Source organism: Xiphophorus hellerii, chromosome 16, assembly GCF_003331165.1.
Source record: "Xiphophorus hellerii strain 12219 chromosome 16, Xiphophorus_hellerii-4.1, whole genome shotgun sequence".
NCBI classification, from domain to species: Eukaryota; Metazoa; Chordata; class Actinopteri; order Cyprinodontiformes; family Poeciliidae; genus Xiphophorus; species Xiphophorus hellerii.
Window position 1 is genome coordinate 19,277,420 of NC_045687.1, and position 17,245 is coordinate 19,294,664.

At 40.6% G+C, this 17,245-nt stretch overlaps 2 protein-coding genes across 3 annotated transcripts; one reads left to right on the plus strand and one right to left on the minus strand.

Annotated features, from left to right (window-relative positions):
* Positions 1–788: 788 nt before the first annotated feature.
* Positions 789–8,233, minus strand: xpnpep3 (X-prolyl aminopeptidase 3, mitochondrial). Of its 2 annotated transcripts, XM_032588529.1 has the most exons (12): positions 7,889–8,233; positions 7,687–7,803; positions 6,040–6,156; positions 5,741–5,928; positions 5,437–5,656; positions 4,528–4,712; positions 4,349–4,411; positions 3,983–4,096; positions 3,570–3,655; positions 3,153–3,336; positions 2,221–2,341; positions 789–1,899 (listed from the first exon to the last, which is right to left on the minus strand). In XM_032588529.1, exons 2-12 carry the CDS (start codon positions 7,751–7,753, stop codon positions 1,733–1,735), a joined length of 1,512 nt encoding a protein of 503 aa, XP_032444420.1. In that variant the 5' UTR covers positions 7,754–7,803; positions 7,889–8,233; the 3' UTR covers positions 789–1,732. The 2 variants fall into 2 exon arrangements, with proteins under 2 accessions (XP_032444420.1, XP_032444421.1); XM_032588530.1 differs by lacking the exon at positions 7,889–8,233 and having other exon boundaries at positions 7,687–7,820.
* Positions 8,234–8,719: 486 nt separating this feature from the next.
* On the plus strand, positions 8,720–16,870 carry st13 (ST13 Hsp70 interacting protein). The gene is made up of 13 exons (XM_032588531.1): positions 8,720–8,874; positions 9,256–9,407; positions 10,516–10,564; positions 10,672–10,762; positions 11,684–11,757; positions 11,853–11,919; positions 12,018–12,102; positions 12,191–12,301; positions 14,125–14,227; positions 14,738–14,854; positions 14,931–14,970; positions 15,098–15,189; positions 16,173–16,870. Exons 2-13 carry the CDS (start codon positions 9,298–9,300, stop codon positions 16,305–16,307), a joined length of 1,074 nt encoding a protein of 357 aa, XP_032444422.1. The 5' UTR covers positions 8,720–8,874; positions 9,256–9,297; the 3' UTR covers positions 16,308–16,870.
* The last annotated feature ends 375 nt before the right edge of the window (positions 16,871–17,245 follow it).

A 17,245-nucleotide genomic window follows, 5' to 3' on the forward strand; every position in this document is an offset into this window, starting at 1 on the left:
TGGTAACTCGGAAGGATTCCATACTTTGACTAGACCACTCCCAAACCTTAATTTTATGGGTTTCGAGCCACTCGCATGTGGACTTGCCGTCGTGGTTTGAATCATTGTCCAAGAGTCTAATTCAATCGTGCTTGAGCGCAAGATCACAAATTGACAGGCGGACATTTTATTTCCGGACTTTCTTCTCCAGCGAGAGCAAAATGAACGAGTCCGTTATGGAAAGTGATCCACTCTGGCATTCAGTTCAAAACTCTCCCACACTATTTTTGTCCAGTCTCTCTCTCTCGCTCTCATTTTTTCAATCTGCAAGACCGACCTTAGCTGAAGCAGGAGATGCCTGCAGAGCTTCAGATTGCCCGGATGACTTTCTGTGGCACTTTTGCAGTAATTGTTGCAGACCAGACACCAGGTTCACCACTGTTCCACGTTTTCCTTGTGGATAAAAACTTCTATGTGGTTCATTGGTGTCCACAAAGCTCTATGTGTCATGTTGTTTCCTTCGCCAGAGTGACAACAGTGACTTTATCTGCTGTTCTTGATTATCTTTAGATGATGTACTGCTGTTAGAGATGGCCTACATTTTTAATTGTTGACATTTAAAAAAAAATTCTACAGGCTTAGCAGCAATACGGCCGATGTTTTGCTATTTAAATTAAGCAAAAACAATGTAGTTAATCATGAATTAATGGCAGGTAAAGTATATTTTCAAGTAGGGCTAGGCTGATTTAGATGAATATGAACTTGTTTTCTTTGCATTATTTGAGCTCTGAAAGCATCACACCGTTTTCGTTATTTTGACCATTTCTCATTTTCTACTAATAAATACTAAATTTTTGCCTGGAATTTCAGAGACATGTGGTCAGTAGTTTATAGAATCAAAGAACAATGTTTATTTTACTCAAACATGTACCTATAATAAGCAAAATCAAAGAAACTGATCATTTTAAGGGGTCTCTCAATTTTTTTCCAGAGCTGTATATTTATATTTTATGAAACTCAAAAACAAAGTTCTTTATTCTAAAAGAGAACACTTTTTTTTTTAAAAGCAAAAGACAGACATACATTCATAACAACTCGGTCCAACTTTCAGTACAACTCTTTCAAGAAAAGTGAAGTTTATAAATCCAGTTCAGTCTCAAAGAGTGATGTTGAACACATCACTCTTCATCACTGATTAAATATGATAGTTTAAAAAAAAAAATCCATCTGCTTGTATTTCCATTTGGTGGTTTTAGTCTCTGTCATTCGGCATGAGAATGACTGATAATTTTGTGGACATAAACACCTGTCCTTGGTTGGCCTCGATACACAAAAGATAAGAAGAAAATGAATGAAAACAAATTGCGTTTCTAATTGAACTACTATTATTTATGTGGAAACTTTATGCAAGCTCAGAGCATGATCAGGATTGTTCTTACTGCGTCGCCACAGTACTGAAATGTTAACAATGTAGACTTTAACGCTACACAATCTTCCACTTTCACCTCTTCAAGCCTCCTTAACTGTCACTGAAGGCACAAATATGCTTGATTGCGTTTTTAAGGTAAGTTTCTCGCCTCCAACACCACATTTCTAAACATCTGCAGCCCTGATTACACCAAAGTTAATGCCAGCCAGGGTTTAGCCGTCACGTTCCGAGGTCCTGAGCTTCTTGAGGCGCCTGAACGCTGCATGAACCGCCCACGATCTGTAACATTTGGATCGGTTTCTGTTTCTCCCCCCGGTCCCTGGCCTATCCCATTCCACAGGCCTTCTCTACATCAGCCACAGTCTTTGGAGCGCCACTGGACAAAATCAGAGGTCCTCCCTTCTCCCGGATCACCACGTCGTCCTCGATCCTGACTCCGAGGCCGCGGAAATGCTCCGGCGCCTGGTCGTTGTCTTCACAGATGTACAGCCCTGTGGCGAGGAAAATGATTAGGAAAGGTCTTTTTTTTTATGTCACACGCACAGAGGCTTAAATATTTTGGATATTTTGACCCGTCACAAAATTAAATGCATCCATTTTTAATGTCATGTCAAATGTTCATCTTTTCATCAAAATCTAAAAAAAAAAAAATTGCAATGAGCCCAGTTTTCTTTGGTCCGCCAGAATAGTATCCGGTTCAAGAATTCAATGTAGTTTGTGGTCGTAATGTCGCAACAAGAAACTAGAAGCTTCACGTCGTGTTAATACAGTTTCGAGTTGTTCAGCAATGTGCACTTCAGGTTCAGATGTACCTGGTTCTATAGTGATGACCATTCCGGGCTGGAGAGGCTGTGAGCGGGACAAGTCGGGGGTGTCGTGGACGTCCATGCCCAGATAATGGCCAACATGGTGGGGGCAGAACCTCCTCGCAGCCTGGGTTCAAGACAAAATCAAGATTTCTACTCCACGTAAAAATAAATACATAAAATAATAACACCACCGTGCTGTAAGCCACGTAGGACTGAAACAATTAATAGGATTAATCGTGATTAACCGGATTAATTGTGATTAATCGAACATTTAAATAATTGTCAACTCATTTAGTGATGTATTAATCGTTAACTGGGGTAAAAATGGCCATTTGCTGGAAGAACAACATATTCAGTGCTGCTATAAAACCAAAACTGTACAAAAAATAAACACATTTGTGTTTAAGATTTTTTTTAAAAAACTCAGATTATCCTATTGATCGCCTTTTGCTATCCAGTTATTTTTTAGTTGATAATACAAATTATTAAAAGAATGCTCTGTTATTCCATTTTAGGCAAGAAAATATAATTTTTTTAATTTAAAAAAATGTACTGAATTACTTGTTTATTTATATCGTTTAATGTATTTCAAATAATTCAATATGAAAAATCTTCAGAATTTGACCATTTTGATCCAATTAATCGTCGGTATAGTCGACAGAATATAAAACTCATGTCATCCGTCCACCCCGGCAGAGTTTTGCGGTGTCTGACAGTTTAATGGATTAACAGTTTTATGCAGAAAAAGGTTTCCCGCTAACCACATCTGGTAGGCGCAGCTTATTGAACTGTGAGGTTCAATTCCCACAGATTAGAGCACTAACATGGTCAGAACTAATGTTAAAAATCCAGTTTGTTTAGTATTAATTAGATCTGAAACTGCTCCAAATACTCTCCCTGACCAGTCGGATCTGACATTCTCTCTGGTATTTTACCTGTAGCGCGTCGGCGTCGCTGGTGCCGGCCCTCAGGAGCCCGAGGCGCCTCAGCTGGCGTCCCAGCAGAGCCAGCATGGTGCTGTAGATGTGGTCCAGACTGACGCCGGGGGAGCAGAGGGACAAACAGGAGCGCTGCACCTCCAGGACGGCCTCGTACAGCTCGGCCTGGGCGGCGCTGAATCTGGCAGCAGGACAGTGGGACGAACGCAAGGCTGCAGTGAGTCTGTCACTCCTCTGGGAACAAAACTTTAAAACACTTGCTTAGTTCAAAGCACCAAACTGGAGATATCAACGGTACAGTTGATATTTTTCAACATTTGGTGGATTTTATCTCTGCATCTCCCATTTTAGAGAAATATTGCCAAACTATTTTGAATCTGTGGTTCTTCTTTAAGCCAATCGGTCAAAACTTACTGCCCGTTCACCGGCCACGTCCGGGTGATGTCACTGACGTAACCAAAGTACTCGCAGCCTCCGTCGAGAAGAACCATTTCACCGTCCTGATGAAAGACACAGGGAGGAAAAACGTACAGAATCGAAATTTACAGCTACTTAGCGTAAAAGAAAAAGGGGAGAGTTTTTTTTTAATATACGTTTTCTGTCCTAATTGAAAAGACACTTGACAATTAAAACTGATATTTATAGACATTACAAGAGAGAAAAAAATCACGGAGTCCTTTTTTTCTCATAACTTTTCTGCTCTGGGTCTGTTAACATCACCCAAATCATTTATATTTGCTATACTAGTCCTCTTTTAGCCACAACTCTAATATTTAGAACAAGCATAACTTCCTAAAGTCTTCCCTGCAGCTCAGCGTAGTGATTACCTTGACGATCTGGTTGTTGTTTATGTAGTGCAGAGTGTTTGCTCGATTTCCTCCGGCGACCACAGGGGGGTAGGCCAGGAAGTTGGCACCGTGGATCCGGTTCTCGAAATCAAACTGGAAAAAGAAATAATAGATGAAGAAGAAAGTCTGCGTGAGGTTTACAGTGAGGTGAAAATTAATCCACCCCCTTATGCTTCTGTTTTTTCGCTTTTTTTTTAGATAAGTGAGCCCATCTCAACACGACAATATTATTGTTAATCGCAATAACATCTGGGACAATTTATCGTCCAGCGTGATGTAATATCGTCACAGGTCTGAGCAGAAAGCACTATGGAAACAACAGAGGTCATCAAATCTAAAACCTACCTTAGCGAACAGGACCGACTCGTCGACATCTCCTTGTGACAACGCCATCGTCCTCCTAAATGCCTGAAGGAAAACAACGTTAATTGGTGTTTTAGCCAGAGAAAATGCACCGAATCTGAGAAAACAAAACACGCAAACAAAAACACTGTAAAGCCCTGTAGGTGAAACCACTGACACACCTGCGCTGTGATCCGACCCGCCTCTCGCATAAGTGATACCTCTGCGGGGCTCTTGATGGCCCGGAGAGAGTGAATGAGGGGTCTGAGCGAACGCGGGGCGGGACCCGCCTCCAGCGAGGGCAGAACATGAGTCTGGTGGAGCCGAGGGTGGGCAGGCTGAGAGGTGCCATACCAGAGCTGGGTGCCTGAAGGAGATAAGAGCACCATAATAGATATTAAAAAATAATAACTAAGGTTAAAATTTTAAAAGGGACAGTATTTTGTGTTTTCCAGCCACATAATGCTGTTTTATAGCACAACCAACTAACTATGTTAACTTAAGTTGTTAATGAAATGCTGTCTATGACAAAAATGACTTAAAAGAAATTTGACTTCATTATTTAATTTAATGTCTTGAAATTTTGCCTCAGTCTCTTTAACTGCATTTTTACAAGCTGAGAAGTAGCTTGTATAACGAGCTCAGCAAACGCACAACTCCACCAGGTGTCTGCTAACCGTCGCTGGCTAGTCTGAAGGAGCTGAGTGCTGCTCTGTGAGGCGGAAGCTTGGAAACCGCAGCTCCAGGGAGGAGCTTTGTCCTCCAAGGCGGGGCTAGGGTACACCCAGGCTTTATGCCCCAACTGGTTGCCATGGAGATTAAAGGATTTCTCAAACATGGGTGAAAGAATCAAAGCAACACTCCAGGTATGTTTTTGATTAGGGAATAACATTATAACATGATGTAAAGCTCAATAAACAAAATTTTATATTTTATATTTCTTTTCCTTTCAAAAAAGATAAGAAATTACAAATACAGCCTATCCGAGTGTGGCAGGCAAAAGAGAGCTAGGATGTACAAATAAAAGGTTCCCGTAGCTTTAAGAAAGGTGTGAAGTCATTTAGAGCCACTCTGCACTTACATTCACTCACCTTTAAGGCTCTTTAAAACTAGACCCAGCTCCTCTGTACTGTGAACTCTTTCTATGCCCGTCAAAGCGGCTGCCCCGTCCCTTCCTGCCCGCGGACCGTCCCACAGTTCCCTCCCCGGGTCTCTGCGAGGGACAAACAAGATGGCCTGGTCCGGTCGAGCCCTCCCGTAAAGAACCAAGGCACTGTCGGGTTCCAAGAAGCCGGTGAGGTAGAGGAAATCCTGAGAAACACGAGGCAGACAGCTGTGGAGCAGACGGGACTTACGGGAACGATGCTGTCATCAGAAGCTGAAGGAATGACAAACCTGGTTCTGGTGGAAGGGGTAAGGGATGTCGTTGGTCATGTAGCTTATCGGATGGGATAAAACGATGGCCACGTGGTTCCCAGAGGAGGCAGAAGGTCCCAGCTTGTCCGCGTGGGCCTCGATGAGCAGGGCCAGGTTCTGCCTGCGGAGCTCGAACTCTGTCTGGGTTAAGCCTGGGGTCACTTCACCTGAGGAGCAGAGAGAGCAGAAATCCCAACTGCCTCAAAGCATCTTTTGGTTGACACGACTAACTATCCGAAGGCTAAGAGCAGCCACATTCGAGGATAAAAGGCAGTCACCATGTTTGACGAGGTGAGGGTGAGTGAAAGGACTGGGCTGGCCGAGGTACCGAGGTGGGACAGTCTTTGGTTTCAGATCTCCAGGTTTCACAGAAATATGGCGGCACCATGCACAACCTGCAGAAAACACAACACAAATCCACAACGTGTAACGCCAAAAATGTTCCCCGTTTGCATCTTCTGATAACTAACGATTATTTTATTCTGACGATTAATCGATTATTCTGAAGATTAAGCGATTAATCAGATAAAATGAAACGTTCCATTCTGAAGATTTTTTAATTAACCACTTAAGCGTTTTGTATACAATTTCTGGAATACATTAAAAGATGTAATAATTGAATTTATTTTTTAAATAAAGTGAACATTTTCTTGCCTAAAACATAGCAGTCCTATAACATACGCTTGATCATTTGTAGCAAAGGATGCATCTGCAGCAAAAAGCTACTTTCAATATTGTGATAATCCCGTTAATGACTGAATAACAAAAGGTGCTTCATAGAAGTTTCTTTTTACAGGATTTAAACCAGGCGAAACTAAAACTGCTGAGGAGTTCTGGGTTTAACATATTTACAGACAAATTGGGTTTTTTAATTATTACTTTAAATGCAACATGCATTTTTATTTTTATAATGTTTTGGCTCAATTATGACTGTGTTGGTTTTTTTTGGCAAACGTCCTTTTTTGAGTCTGCATACTCCAGTTAACGATTAATTGATAGCTAAATTAGTTGACAATTATTTCAATAATTAATTAATCAATCACGATTAATCCGAATAATCGTCCAGCCCTGTGGTAGACTATTACAAAATCGTTAGGCAATGTTTAACAAGGCTCATATGGCGGCTAAATGACCCACCAGAAACCTAAACGCTAAATATTATTTCACCCCCGACCTAAAATGAGGAAAGAACTTAAAGTGAGTAAATTAATCTTTCCTCAAAAGCCTACACACAAATACCCAGATACGATAAGGTGGATTTTTTTGAGTGTTTTTCAAATTTATCCACAATATAAAGCCAAGAAGTCACATTTATGTACAGTACAGACCAAAGGTTTGGACACACCTTTCTAATTCAATGGGTTTTCTTTATTTTCATGACTATTTATAAGGCAAGAAATCCCACTTATTAACCTGACAGGGCACAGCTATGAAGTGAAAACCATTTCAGGTGACGACCTCTTGAAGCTCATCAAGAAAATGCAGAGTGTGTGCAAAGCAGTAATCACAGCAAAAGGTTGCTACTTTGAAGAAACTAGAATATAAGGGGTATTTTCAGTTGTTTTACACTTTTTTGTTTAGTGCATATTTCCACATGTGTTACTCATAGTTTTGATGCCTTCAGTGTGAATCTACAATGTCAATAGTCATGAAAATAAAGGAAACTCATTGAATTAAAAGGTGTGTCCAAACTTTTGGTCTGTACTGTAAATGTTCACAGTCTTGGAAGCAACGTAGGAACCCTGAAAATGGAGATCAGACTAAGAATCCCCTGCCAGAGAGAGGTATAGTTATGCCTAAGTTTGGCTTATTTACATCTTTCCTCCTCTATACACACAAAATTGATATTCCTGAGTTAGAGTTGAATTGCTCTCGCTGTCAGATTAGTGAGACGATTAATAACATGAAGTGATAAGATGACGCACCTCCAGCTCCGGTCCGCCGCGGCAGCAGCCTGACGGCAGACCGCGTGAAGCTGCTGGCAGGGGACATTACTGAAGCTGCTGCTGGAGGACACCGAGGACCGGCCACAGCATGACGTCCTGCCGGGGACAGAGGGCAGTCAAAAACAGACAAGAAATCATATCTCAACGCACAACGGCAGCATGTGGGATTTATCTAACTTACCGTCAAAACTCCTCTAAAGCAACAGTTATGCAGCGGATGACAGTAGCCTCAGCTAGCTCGCTGCTTTATTAGCCACATCCATTCTCTTTGCGGAATTGCTGCCCTGCGTTTGGGTTGTCAGGCTCGGAGAACGCTTATCCCTAAAGCCGTTTGCGAAGCTGGTGTTGAAGCATATTTTTGAAATAATATTTTAACGTTAACTACCATTTTCCCCAAAAAGACTTAAAAGACCATTACATTGGGTGACACGGGCATTTGTGTCCTTTCCTCTCCAACTGTCATTCGATGTGATTTTTGCCCCGTTTCTTCCTTATTGTTAAATCATGACTACTGACTGACTGGTGTCATCTATTGTCAGGCTTTTTAAGATACGTGCTCTGATCTGAGATCCCACAGAATAAGCTGTAAATGTTGCTGGGAAAACCCTTGTGATCTGATTTTGGAGAAGTGAAAGACTTGCTTCTTACTTTTTACTTACTTCTCTCTCTCTCTTTTTAAAATGGAAGGTCACACGAAGCCAAAATTTTCATTTTATATTGATATTTTTTTTATAACTAAATGAATCAACATCCCTCCATTCTGGGTCCCTCGAAGCATAATTTAATCGAAATCAAATGTCACATACAGAAAACAGTTTGCTGGTTTGGGTGTGTTTCTAATGTTTTGTTCAAAGCTTAAGCTCTAAAGTAAACAGCAATACTTGTTTAGGAGAATTGTAAAAGAATATATATCACACATTTCTTGTCCGTGACGCAACTAATTTCTATGTTGCCAACGCCAGCCTGTGAAATTTGCCTGACAAACCCTGACAGGGGAAAATTTTACCCATTGGTTTCAGTCTGCCCGACTTCTCGCCTGAATGAAACACCGGAGCGACGCCACCTCCAGCGAAGCAGACTGTTGGTGGCGATAAAAAAACAACCCCAAAAAACGACTGCAACCTTCGTCTGCAGCGCTTCTTCTCTTCTCTACGCATTGTCACACAGGTGTGTTTACTTTTATTTTCTCAAAAGCAGGCAAATGCTGACTTTCATTTACCAACGCTGCATATCGCAGCGCTGTGTTCATGCGTCAAAGTGTCAGCGTCACGCACTGGTCCACATTTCCAGAAAGTTCTCGCTTTCACCTCTTGTAATATTTATTCAAGTTGCTCTAAATGTATTTGTTTTGCAACCTCCGTTGCGCCTGTTCTTTTGGTTTGACTGAATTGTTTGTTGAATAAGCTAGCCAGAGCTCGTAGCTCACGTTCATTACGTGCCAGCATGCTAGCACTGCCTAGCTTATCGCGGAGGGTATTAACAGCTCAGCACATCAACAAAAGCCCCACTTGGCTGAGAGTTGTTGGCTGTCTTTCATTCTGCCTCCAGGCCGCGCGCAGCGCTTCGTCTGCTGGACCTTGAGGAGCCAGCATGGACCCACGAAAAGTGACAGAGCTGAAGGGCTTCGTGCAGATGTGCGAGTCCAATCCGGGGATCCTGCACCTTCCGGAGATGGGCTTCTTCCGCACCTGGCTGCAGAGGTCAGGATCTCTGAAGCATAACCGCTGATCGAGCCTACCGGGGATTTAATGCTTAAGAGATCAATAGATCGGATGCAATTATTTTTGTTTTAGTCCTCGGTAATATTTTAAGTCTTTAATATTCTGCGGGTCAGACCACGTGCTCTGACCCGCCCACCATCCAGTATAAACCAGTAGCCATTTGTGTCTCCGTGTTGCGATAACAGATATGGAGGACTGATCCTGCCAAAATTGACAACGACTAAATTAGGAAAGGAAGGAGGAAAATATGACTATAAATTAAAAAAATCGAGGAAGAAAACTTTAAATAAATATATCTGGAAATAAATAACAATACTCCAGAACACAGAGGGATAATGTTTAACATCCTTTTGCAAAATGAAGTCCCATCAATCTCAACAATCATTAGGATTGGTATCCAAATGGTGCCCAAAAATGAATATTAGCCATTCTATGGGCCTGTGGTAGACTAACACATTCAAAGCATTCGAATTGGGGGTGGTGGTAAAGCATTTTTATGTACACTTTAATAACTTGAACCAAAATTACATATTGTTATTTACGGGTGGGAATCTGTAACATTACAGTGTCTTGTTAAAGTTGTCATACCCCTTTCACTTAAAACTATTTAGTCAATTTAGATCCAAGTAATAGACCAACACAAAGCTGTGCTTAAACAAAGGTAGTTCAGCATTAAACGGGCTTAAGTCTTAAAAGTGTGGAGTACCCTGTAAGGTAATAAGGATAAGCATTTTTCAACTGACTATTGAGATGGTTTTACATATTTATAACAATAAGATGTTATAAGTCTTCTGAGAGATGCCTGTGTCATTTCCTGTGAGAAAAAACCCAGAAGAACCGTAAAGAGGTATGGATCATTTTGATTTTAACCATATGCCTTGATCTAAACCAAGGCGAGTTTCGGATCCACACCTGATTCAAATCACCTAATTAAAGACTCAACCCGATAAAATGCAATGAAGTTTGTTGTAAAGAGACACGGGTGGAATACCGTGGTATGCTTTAAGAAACGACTATTTAACGATTGAAAAATAAAGCCGGTGTTTGCTTTGATGCTTTACTAACTCCTCATAATTTTATCCCACAGTATGGGCGCTAACATCCCTCCTCTGGCTAAGAAACCGGACTCATGCCAGGTGATGTGCAGATTATCTTTTCTTGGCAACTGTGTTTTTGTTTCTTTCATTAAAACGTCCGTGGAAAGACAGAAGAGAACTATTAATTGGCGTTGTGCGACGTTTAGGGTGGCTGTCCGTGTGGGCCGTCCCCCTCAGCAGCGCCGCCTCCAGAGCCCCAGCTCCCTGTGGAATCTGAGAGCGAGGAGAGTGAAATAGGTACCGAAGAGATTCAAATCCGTTTTATTTATAAACTCCCGTGCTGCTTTGATCACAGCGTCGCCGTTCGGTCTGCGGTGAGGATCCTGCATGCAAAAATAGCAAATCAAGACACCTGAATGTAACACAGGAAGCGAAAAATGTGACCCATACTTTAAAACGGTCATAAACTGACAAGTTGGAGCTTTGTTTCCTATTGTTGAACCGTCTTTCTTTGACACGTCCAATTGTCTACACCACATGTGTCAAACTCAAGGCTCGGGGGCCAAATCTGGCCCGCCATAGCTTTTTATGTGGCCTTCAAGACTCCAGAGGTATTGCATAAATAGAAGCTTCAAGATAACAGTTGTTTGCTTAAATATCGTTATATTAATCAAATCCAATTTGTTTATATCTGTTTACTGCCAAATTACATTAGTCAATAATTCCAGTTTTACTGTGGTTGCGGAAATTAACTCATAAACAACAAATCGCCTCTTTTTTTTGTGCTTGTGCATAACGGAGTTTTTTTTTTTAAAGTGATGCCAACTCCCACCTGCAGGTGGCAGTATATTTCACTTCAACACTTATTTGCTAGTAATAGAAATACTTAAGTGCAAATATTGCGATATTTCTTGCAAATATTTCTAAATCAGCACCAGAAACGTTTTGATTTTTATGGCGAAGAATCATACATACACACAAAAAATTGACGCCTCTGATCTACACCAAATATTTTTTACAGTTTACTTCAGATCATTCAGGTACGATGCTATTAGCAGTGTTTTACGAACAGGCTAGGAAACCAAAAATGTCCTTCTGTTCAGCAAGGACAAAACTCAGATATGTGAGGATAAGAGGAGAGGAAACTGACAGACATCAGGTTGCCTGGACTCTTTACTTCAGGGGAAACAAAAAGACACAATTCTCCTTTTATTTCAGAAATCGACAATGAAGGAGTGATAGAGCCGGACACTGATGATCCGGAGGAGATGGGAGAGTTTGATGACATCGAGGTGACACATTTCTTATACCGAATGAATACGTTTTAAACCGAAACTTCATTCTGTCACGAGTCGGCTAGAGATAAATAATTTGGACTCGCCTGCAGGTCACAGAGGAGATGATGGACCAAGCCAACGAGAAGAAGATCGAAGCGATCAACGCCCTCGGAGAAGGTCGGCTCCACTCAGATCCACTAGTGACCAGAATGAAAACGATCCGCAGCACTAAAAGGGATCTTCGATCAATAACCCGCTCCTGTTTTTGATTCCAGGCGACCTTCAGAAAGCTTTGGATCTGTTCACAGAAGCCATCAAGCTGAGCCCTCGGGTAGCCATTCTTTACGCCAAGCGGGCGAGGTGAGCGACCCGGTGGGGTGGATGTTAATCCACAGCTCATCTGCAAAGCGCACCAGACCGGTTCTAAACGTTTCCATCTGTGTGTTAGTGTGTACATCAAAATGCAGAAACCCAACGCGGCCATCAGGGACTGCAACAGAGCCATCAGCATCAACCCAGACTCTGCACAGCCGTACAAGTGGAGGGGCAAAGCTCACAGGTACCAGAGAGCCACGGCCGCTGTCTGTTTGGCCAAGAGGCATCATTCAGTGTTTACTAGTGACATTACCAAACCCTCAGTGTCAACGCAGGCAACCCTACTCAACTGGTTCTTCAAACATTTCTGTTTGGTTATATTTTGTAACATTAAGCCTGAGTGTAAAACACGCAAACGTGTTTTACTAGAATGTTTAGTTGTTTTTTTTTATCTGCGATGGTTCCTATAAGGACCCTAGAAGTTTAGGATTTTCTAGGTTTTGAGGTGTGAAACTTAGCAAGAAAAGCCTGAAAAATTTGTAGAAAAGTTTCTTTTTCTGCTGTTTTGTTAATAATTTTAAAATACTTCTAAAATGCAGTGTGTTTTTATATTGCTGAATTTCAAATGACATCCTACTTGATTTTAATATTTAACCCATGCAGACTTAACCCTCTGATGCATGAATTATGATCCTTTGTGTCAGAATTTTTTTTCCATTTTTAAAAATTTTTTTCTTAAGGCATAAAAAAAGGTAGGAACATTTTTTTTGTAAAAATAGATTTTTTAAAATTTTTTATTTTTATGTGATCAATTGTAATTTTGTCCAAACACAAAGTTGTTATTTGAAAAATACATCAGTAGTATTGTTCCTTAGGGGTTATCTGATGTCACAATATTTTTTTTACTTGCAAGAGTCGTCTACAGTAGAAGGAGGGACCGGGTCGGTTCTCATGCTTTTTTGTCTGTCGGCCATATTGTATTTAACAAAAATAATTTCTTGCATTTGCAGCTGATGGCCAGTAGTTGATGGTATATTTTATGATGCATTAGTGTCCACTTCAGTGGTCTGTGTGCATTTATAACATAAAAATCCACAGGAAGCACAAGAAAATGGCTTTTAGATAGCTGTCCACTGTAGTGACCACTATGCATCAAAGGGTTAAGTTACCCAAACTGTGGTCTTGCCTTTCTTATATATATATATATATTTATATATAATTTTTTTACGAGGAGTATTAAAGGCCATAGATTTTTCTTTAAAGGGTCTGCATTTAGCGTGAGATACTGCAGTTCTCTTTTGACACGACACAAGTTATAGGAATTAAAATGATAACCAAGATAAAATTAGCGTGGATTGCAAATGAGCAGTGATGTGACCTCATCATCGGACGCCATTTTCTTATTTCATGATATGTGGAACCTACAGCTGAGACATGACTACTTGTTAAGGGATGGTTTAATAAGTAGTAAAAATAAAAGCATTTAAAAAATCTAGAAGAAATTATTGAAATGCAAAATGTACAGAAATCCTGCAATTTTGTTATATAAACAAACTTCAGTGTATTTAATGGGACTTTATGTAATGTATCAACATAATAGTAAAGAAGAAGAACAATTATATATATATATATATATAATTCAGTAGTGCTGCTTTCTACAACACATTCTTTTTACTTTGATGTCAAAATTTATGAATTTCCTCTTTGAAAAACAACAAAAATGTCAGATGAAGTCGAAATTCTGACTGGGGAAAGTTTAGTATCCATAACTAAATGTAGTAGCGGTGGCCAGAAAGTGCTCTAAAATATTTCTGATCGTCTTCCCTTTGTATTTTAACCAGATTATTGTCAGCGTGTTTTACGTAGAACAGTCGGCCACAACAACAGTTAGCAAATCCCACTTTTTTTCCCCATCATCCTCCCCGACGTCTGAGACGAATCAGACACAGAAAGGTCTGTTCTAGTCTGAATGCCAGTTTGTGACAAAGGGTTTCGCATTTTGCTGCATTTGCTGCCTTCTGTGTGATTTTGGTACCCGTGTGTGTGTGTGCGTGTGTGTGTGCGCAGGTTGCTTGGTCACTGGGAGGAGGCCGCCAAAGACCTGGCCATAGCCTGTAAGCTGGACTACGACGAGGACGCGAGTGCACTGCTAAAGGAAGTGCAGCCAAAGGTACCGAAGCAGGGAATAATAATAACAGGGTGTCTGCGCATCCTTAAAAAGTCTTAAATTGATTTACAAAACTGTAAGTTGGTCTTGAATATGTCAATCACAGGTCTTAAATTTTGGCAGGACTGGTTACTCATGTATTCTATGTAGCATATTTTTCTCGTGGGACTTTTCTGTCAGGCAAATGTTTGAGTCACACGCAGACATCTTCATTGCGTTCTGCAACTCAAAGCTGTGGAGGCTACTGCTAACTAGCTGCTAACATGCCCTAGCTAGCTACCTAGCGTTTTGCGTCTATCCTGGATAAGTGTACATTTGTTGCCAGTTTGATCTTTGCCACTGACTCACTTCTGTTGCCAACTTGTACGTTGCTACATCCATTCTGTCACAAGACAGGTCTTAAATTTCATTCATAATGGTTTTAAAACATCTTGTATTTAAGTTGGTGAAGCCTGCAGAAACCCTGCATATATATATATATTTTTTTTTAACTTTTTAAACTTTGGACGTCAGGCTAATAAAATCATGGAGCACAGACGCAAATATGAGCGGAAGAGGGAAGAGAAGGAGATCAAAGAGAAACAAGAGCGCATAAAGAAAGCCCGAGAGGAGCATGTGCGCGCACAGAGGGTGAGTCTGAGGGATATTTAAGCTGTTGAATACAATCTGGTCAAGATGGCTCACCTTCTGCGTTTCATCACTGCAGGAAGAGGAAGCCCGGCAGTTTGGAGGAGGATTCTTCCCAGGTGAGAGTGGAAGCACGATGGCTGCATGTTTTCCTCCTACACATTGTTTGATGTTATTAATCAGCTGCTTCCTGTCGGAAAACCTGAAGTTCTGCTCCTGATTGTTCGTGGGTTTGTTCCTGTGCAGGAGCTGCCGGCTTCCCGGGCGGAGTGCCCCCTGGTGGTATGCCCGGTCTGGGTGAGCTCTTCAAGGATCCTGAGCTGCTCAACGCCATGAAGGCGAGTGAAATCGGCACCAATCCGTCGTGTCAACCCACCTGGTTCACACGTTTAACGTCGCTTAGCTTCTAAACATGGAGTTTTTGATTTTGAGTATTAACAAAAAAAAAACACAGTAATCATGGTCATAAAGGTTCTGAAGGAACTCAAATGCTTCCTTATCTTGTGAATCTCTCTCAAACTCCTTAATGGGGTTTACTGTTTTCCCTCTTGCTTGTGAACCTTTTTCCCATCAAACCTTTTTTATATTTACACTTTCGGTCATCTGTTAAGCTAGCAGTCTTCCCCAGGATTGTGAAGGTTGCGACTTTTCTGCGTTAAAATTAGATTCGGGTGAGTCTATCAAAAAATATCAACAATATCATTACCAAGTAGGTTTCAGTATCGGTGACGGCGATACTATCGTGGCAATCTCGATACTTTAGCTTCAGATTGCTTCTTGGAATTTTTTTTCATTCTAGTTTTTCTACTCTACCGTGGAGGTGTTTCGATTTGCTTTCAAATATTTTTTTTAAATTGTTTGTCATGTTAGTATGTAATTAAAAGTATTTTGTAGACACCAAAAAACCTTTCCCCAAACTCTGTGGTTTGAACCAATATAATTCAGGAAAAAATAAAAATGTTGATACTTTTTATTTAAAAGTATCGGTATCAGCAATACTAGTCCTGGCGATACTCAATATTGGATCAATGCCGAAATATTCAGTATCGCACACCTTTAATTAAAATTCCCTTTTTAAAGTTAAATATCTTTCACTTAGGATTTCAGTATTAGATTTTGTGACCTGTTAGCCATAATTATCCAAAACAAATGTAAAGATTACAGTTATTGTTGAATTACTGGAAAAATAATTTTTTTTTATGGTATGTAAATTTATTAATATGTATGTTAAAGATATGGAGTAATCTAATCAAAAACCTGTGATCTTTGAGCTATTTGTGCCTTTTATTTAAGCGTGTTGGTGTCTGTCGTTTAAATCCAGGACCCTGAGGTCATGGCTGCATTCCAGGATGTGGCGCAGAACCCGGCCAACATCTCCAAGTATCAAAACAACCCCAAAATCATGGCCCTGGTCACCAAGCTGAGTTCCAAGTTCGGAGCCTCCCCACAACCGTAGAGGGCGGCCAGAGGGAATGAGACCAAAAGGTGAAGCGATCCAGAGAGCGCCGCTTGTCAACAATTATTCACTGTGTTTAGTTCAAAGTGGGGAGCTGATTATGTGTAAACTGGTGCAATGTTCTGAAAAAAGAAACAAAAAATTAAAAAAAAATTGAGCAACTTTTTACAGCGTTCTCAATCAGCCAATTAGCACCTAACATCTGAACTAGCCGACGACCCAGAGTTCTGGTCTGACGCTTCAGTAACCTCAGACGTGTCTCCGCCTGGACTTTGTTTAACCCGCAGGTTGACCTTTTCTTAACCGCTACCTGGAACAGCTGCACTGAAAGCCTCTGCGTTACAACTCTTTACCGTTTCTACAAACATTTAATATGTTGTAAAGCTTTCCCTCTGGTTTTCTTTCTGAACACGGCCGAAAACTCTCACACAGGCTTTGGTGTGTTGTCTGTTTTTTGTTATCAGAACTGTTAATAATACTAAAGAGAGTAATAATGTTCATGTTTGACTCTGTGTGGGGGTGGGGGGGGGGGGAATCACAATAAAAACTCTTGATGCAAAAATCTGCTTTTTGTTTTTTTAAATAGCCTGTCCTTCATTCCGCTGGGACTTTTCACATAATTTTAGGGGATTTTGTGAGAGAAAAAAAAGAAAACAAAGCTATTTAGAATTAGCTGCATTTGATTTTGTAGTATTTTCTGTTTGATGTGGATGAAATGTCACAAATTTAAAGGAAAAATCTGAAACTTTACACCTAAGCTGAATGGATCCTTCAATTTGAGTGGAATTATTGAGTTTGAGTTACCGCCTTTATGAAATGGAAAACTTTAATGTATCTTTAAGAATTAAATTAGATTCAGTAGGAGTTAAGTATTTTACGTAGAAATGTAAACCTTAAGAGTATTTTTTACATAATTTTTATGGATAAAATATTGCCTT

Bases quoted from the DNA above. Each gene is read 5' to 3' on its own strand.
- xpnpep3 (XM_032588529.1), bottom strand. From the start codon at position 7,753: ATGTCCCCTGCCAGCAGCTTCACGCGGTCTGCCGTCAGGCTGCTGCCG. The intron at 5,929-6,039 runs GTGACTGCCTTT...TCTGCTCCTCAG, and splicing joins CCCTCACCTCGTCAAACATG to GTGAAGTGACCCCAGGCTTA. The intron at 3,337-3,569 runs GTAAGTTTTGAC...TCCTGCTGCCAG, and splicing joins ACGTGGCCGGTGAACGGGCA to ATTCAGCGCCGCCCAGGCCG.
- st13 (XM_032588531.1), top strand. From the start codon at position 9,298: ATGGACCCACGAAAAGTGACAGAGCTGAAGGGCTTCGTGCAGATGTGC. The intron at 10,565-10,671 runs GTGATGTGCAGA...TGCGACGTTTAG, and splicing joins AGAAACCGGACTCATGCCAG to GGTGGCTGTCCGTGTGGGCC. The intron at 14,228-14,737 runs GTACCGAAGCAG...TTTGGACGTCAG, and splicing joins TAAAGGAAGTGCAGCCAAAG to GCTAATAAAATCATGGAGCA.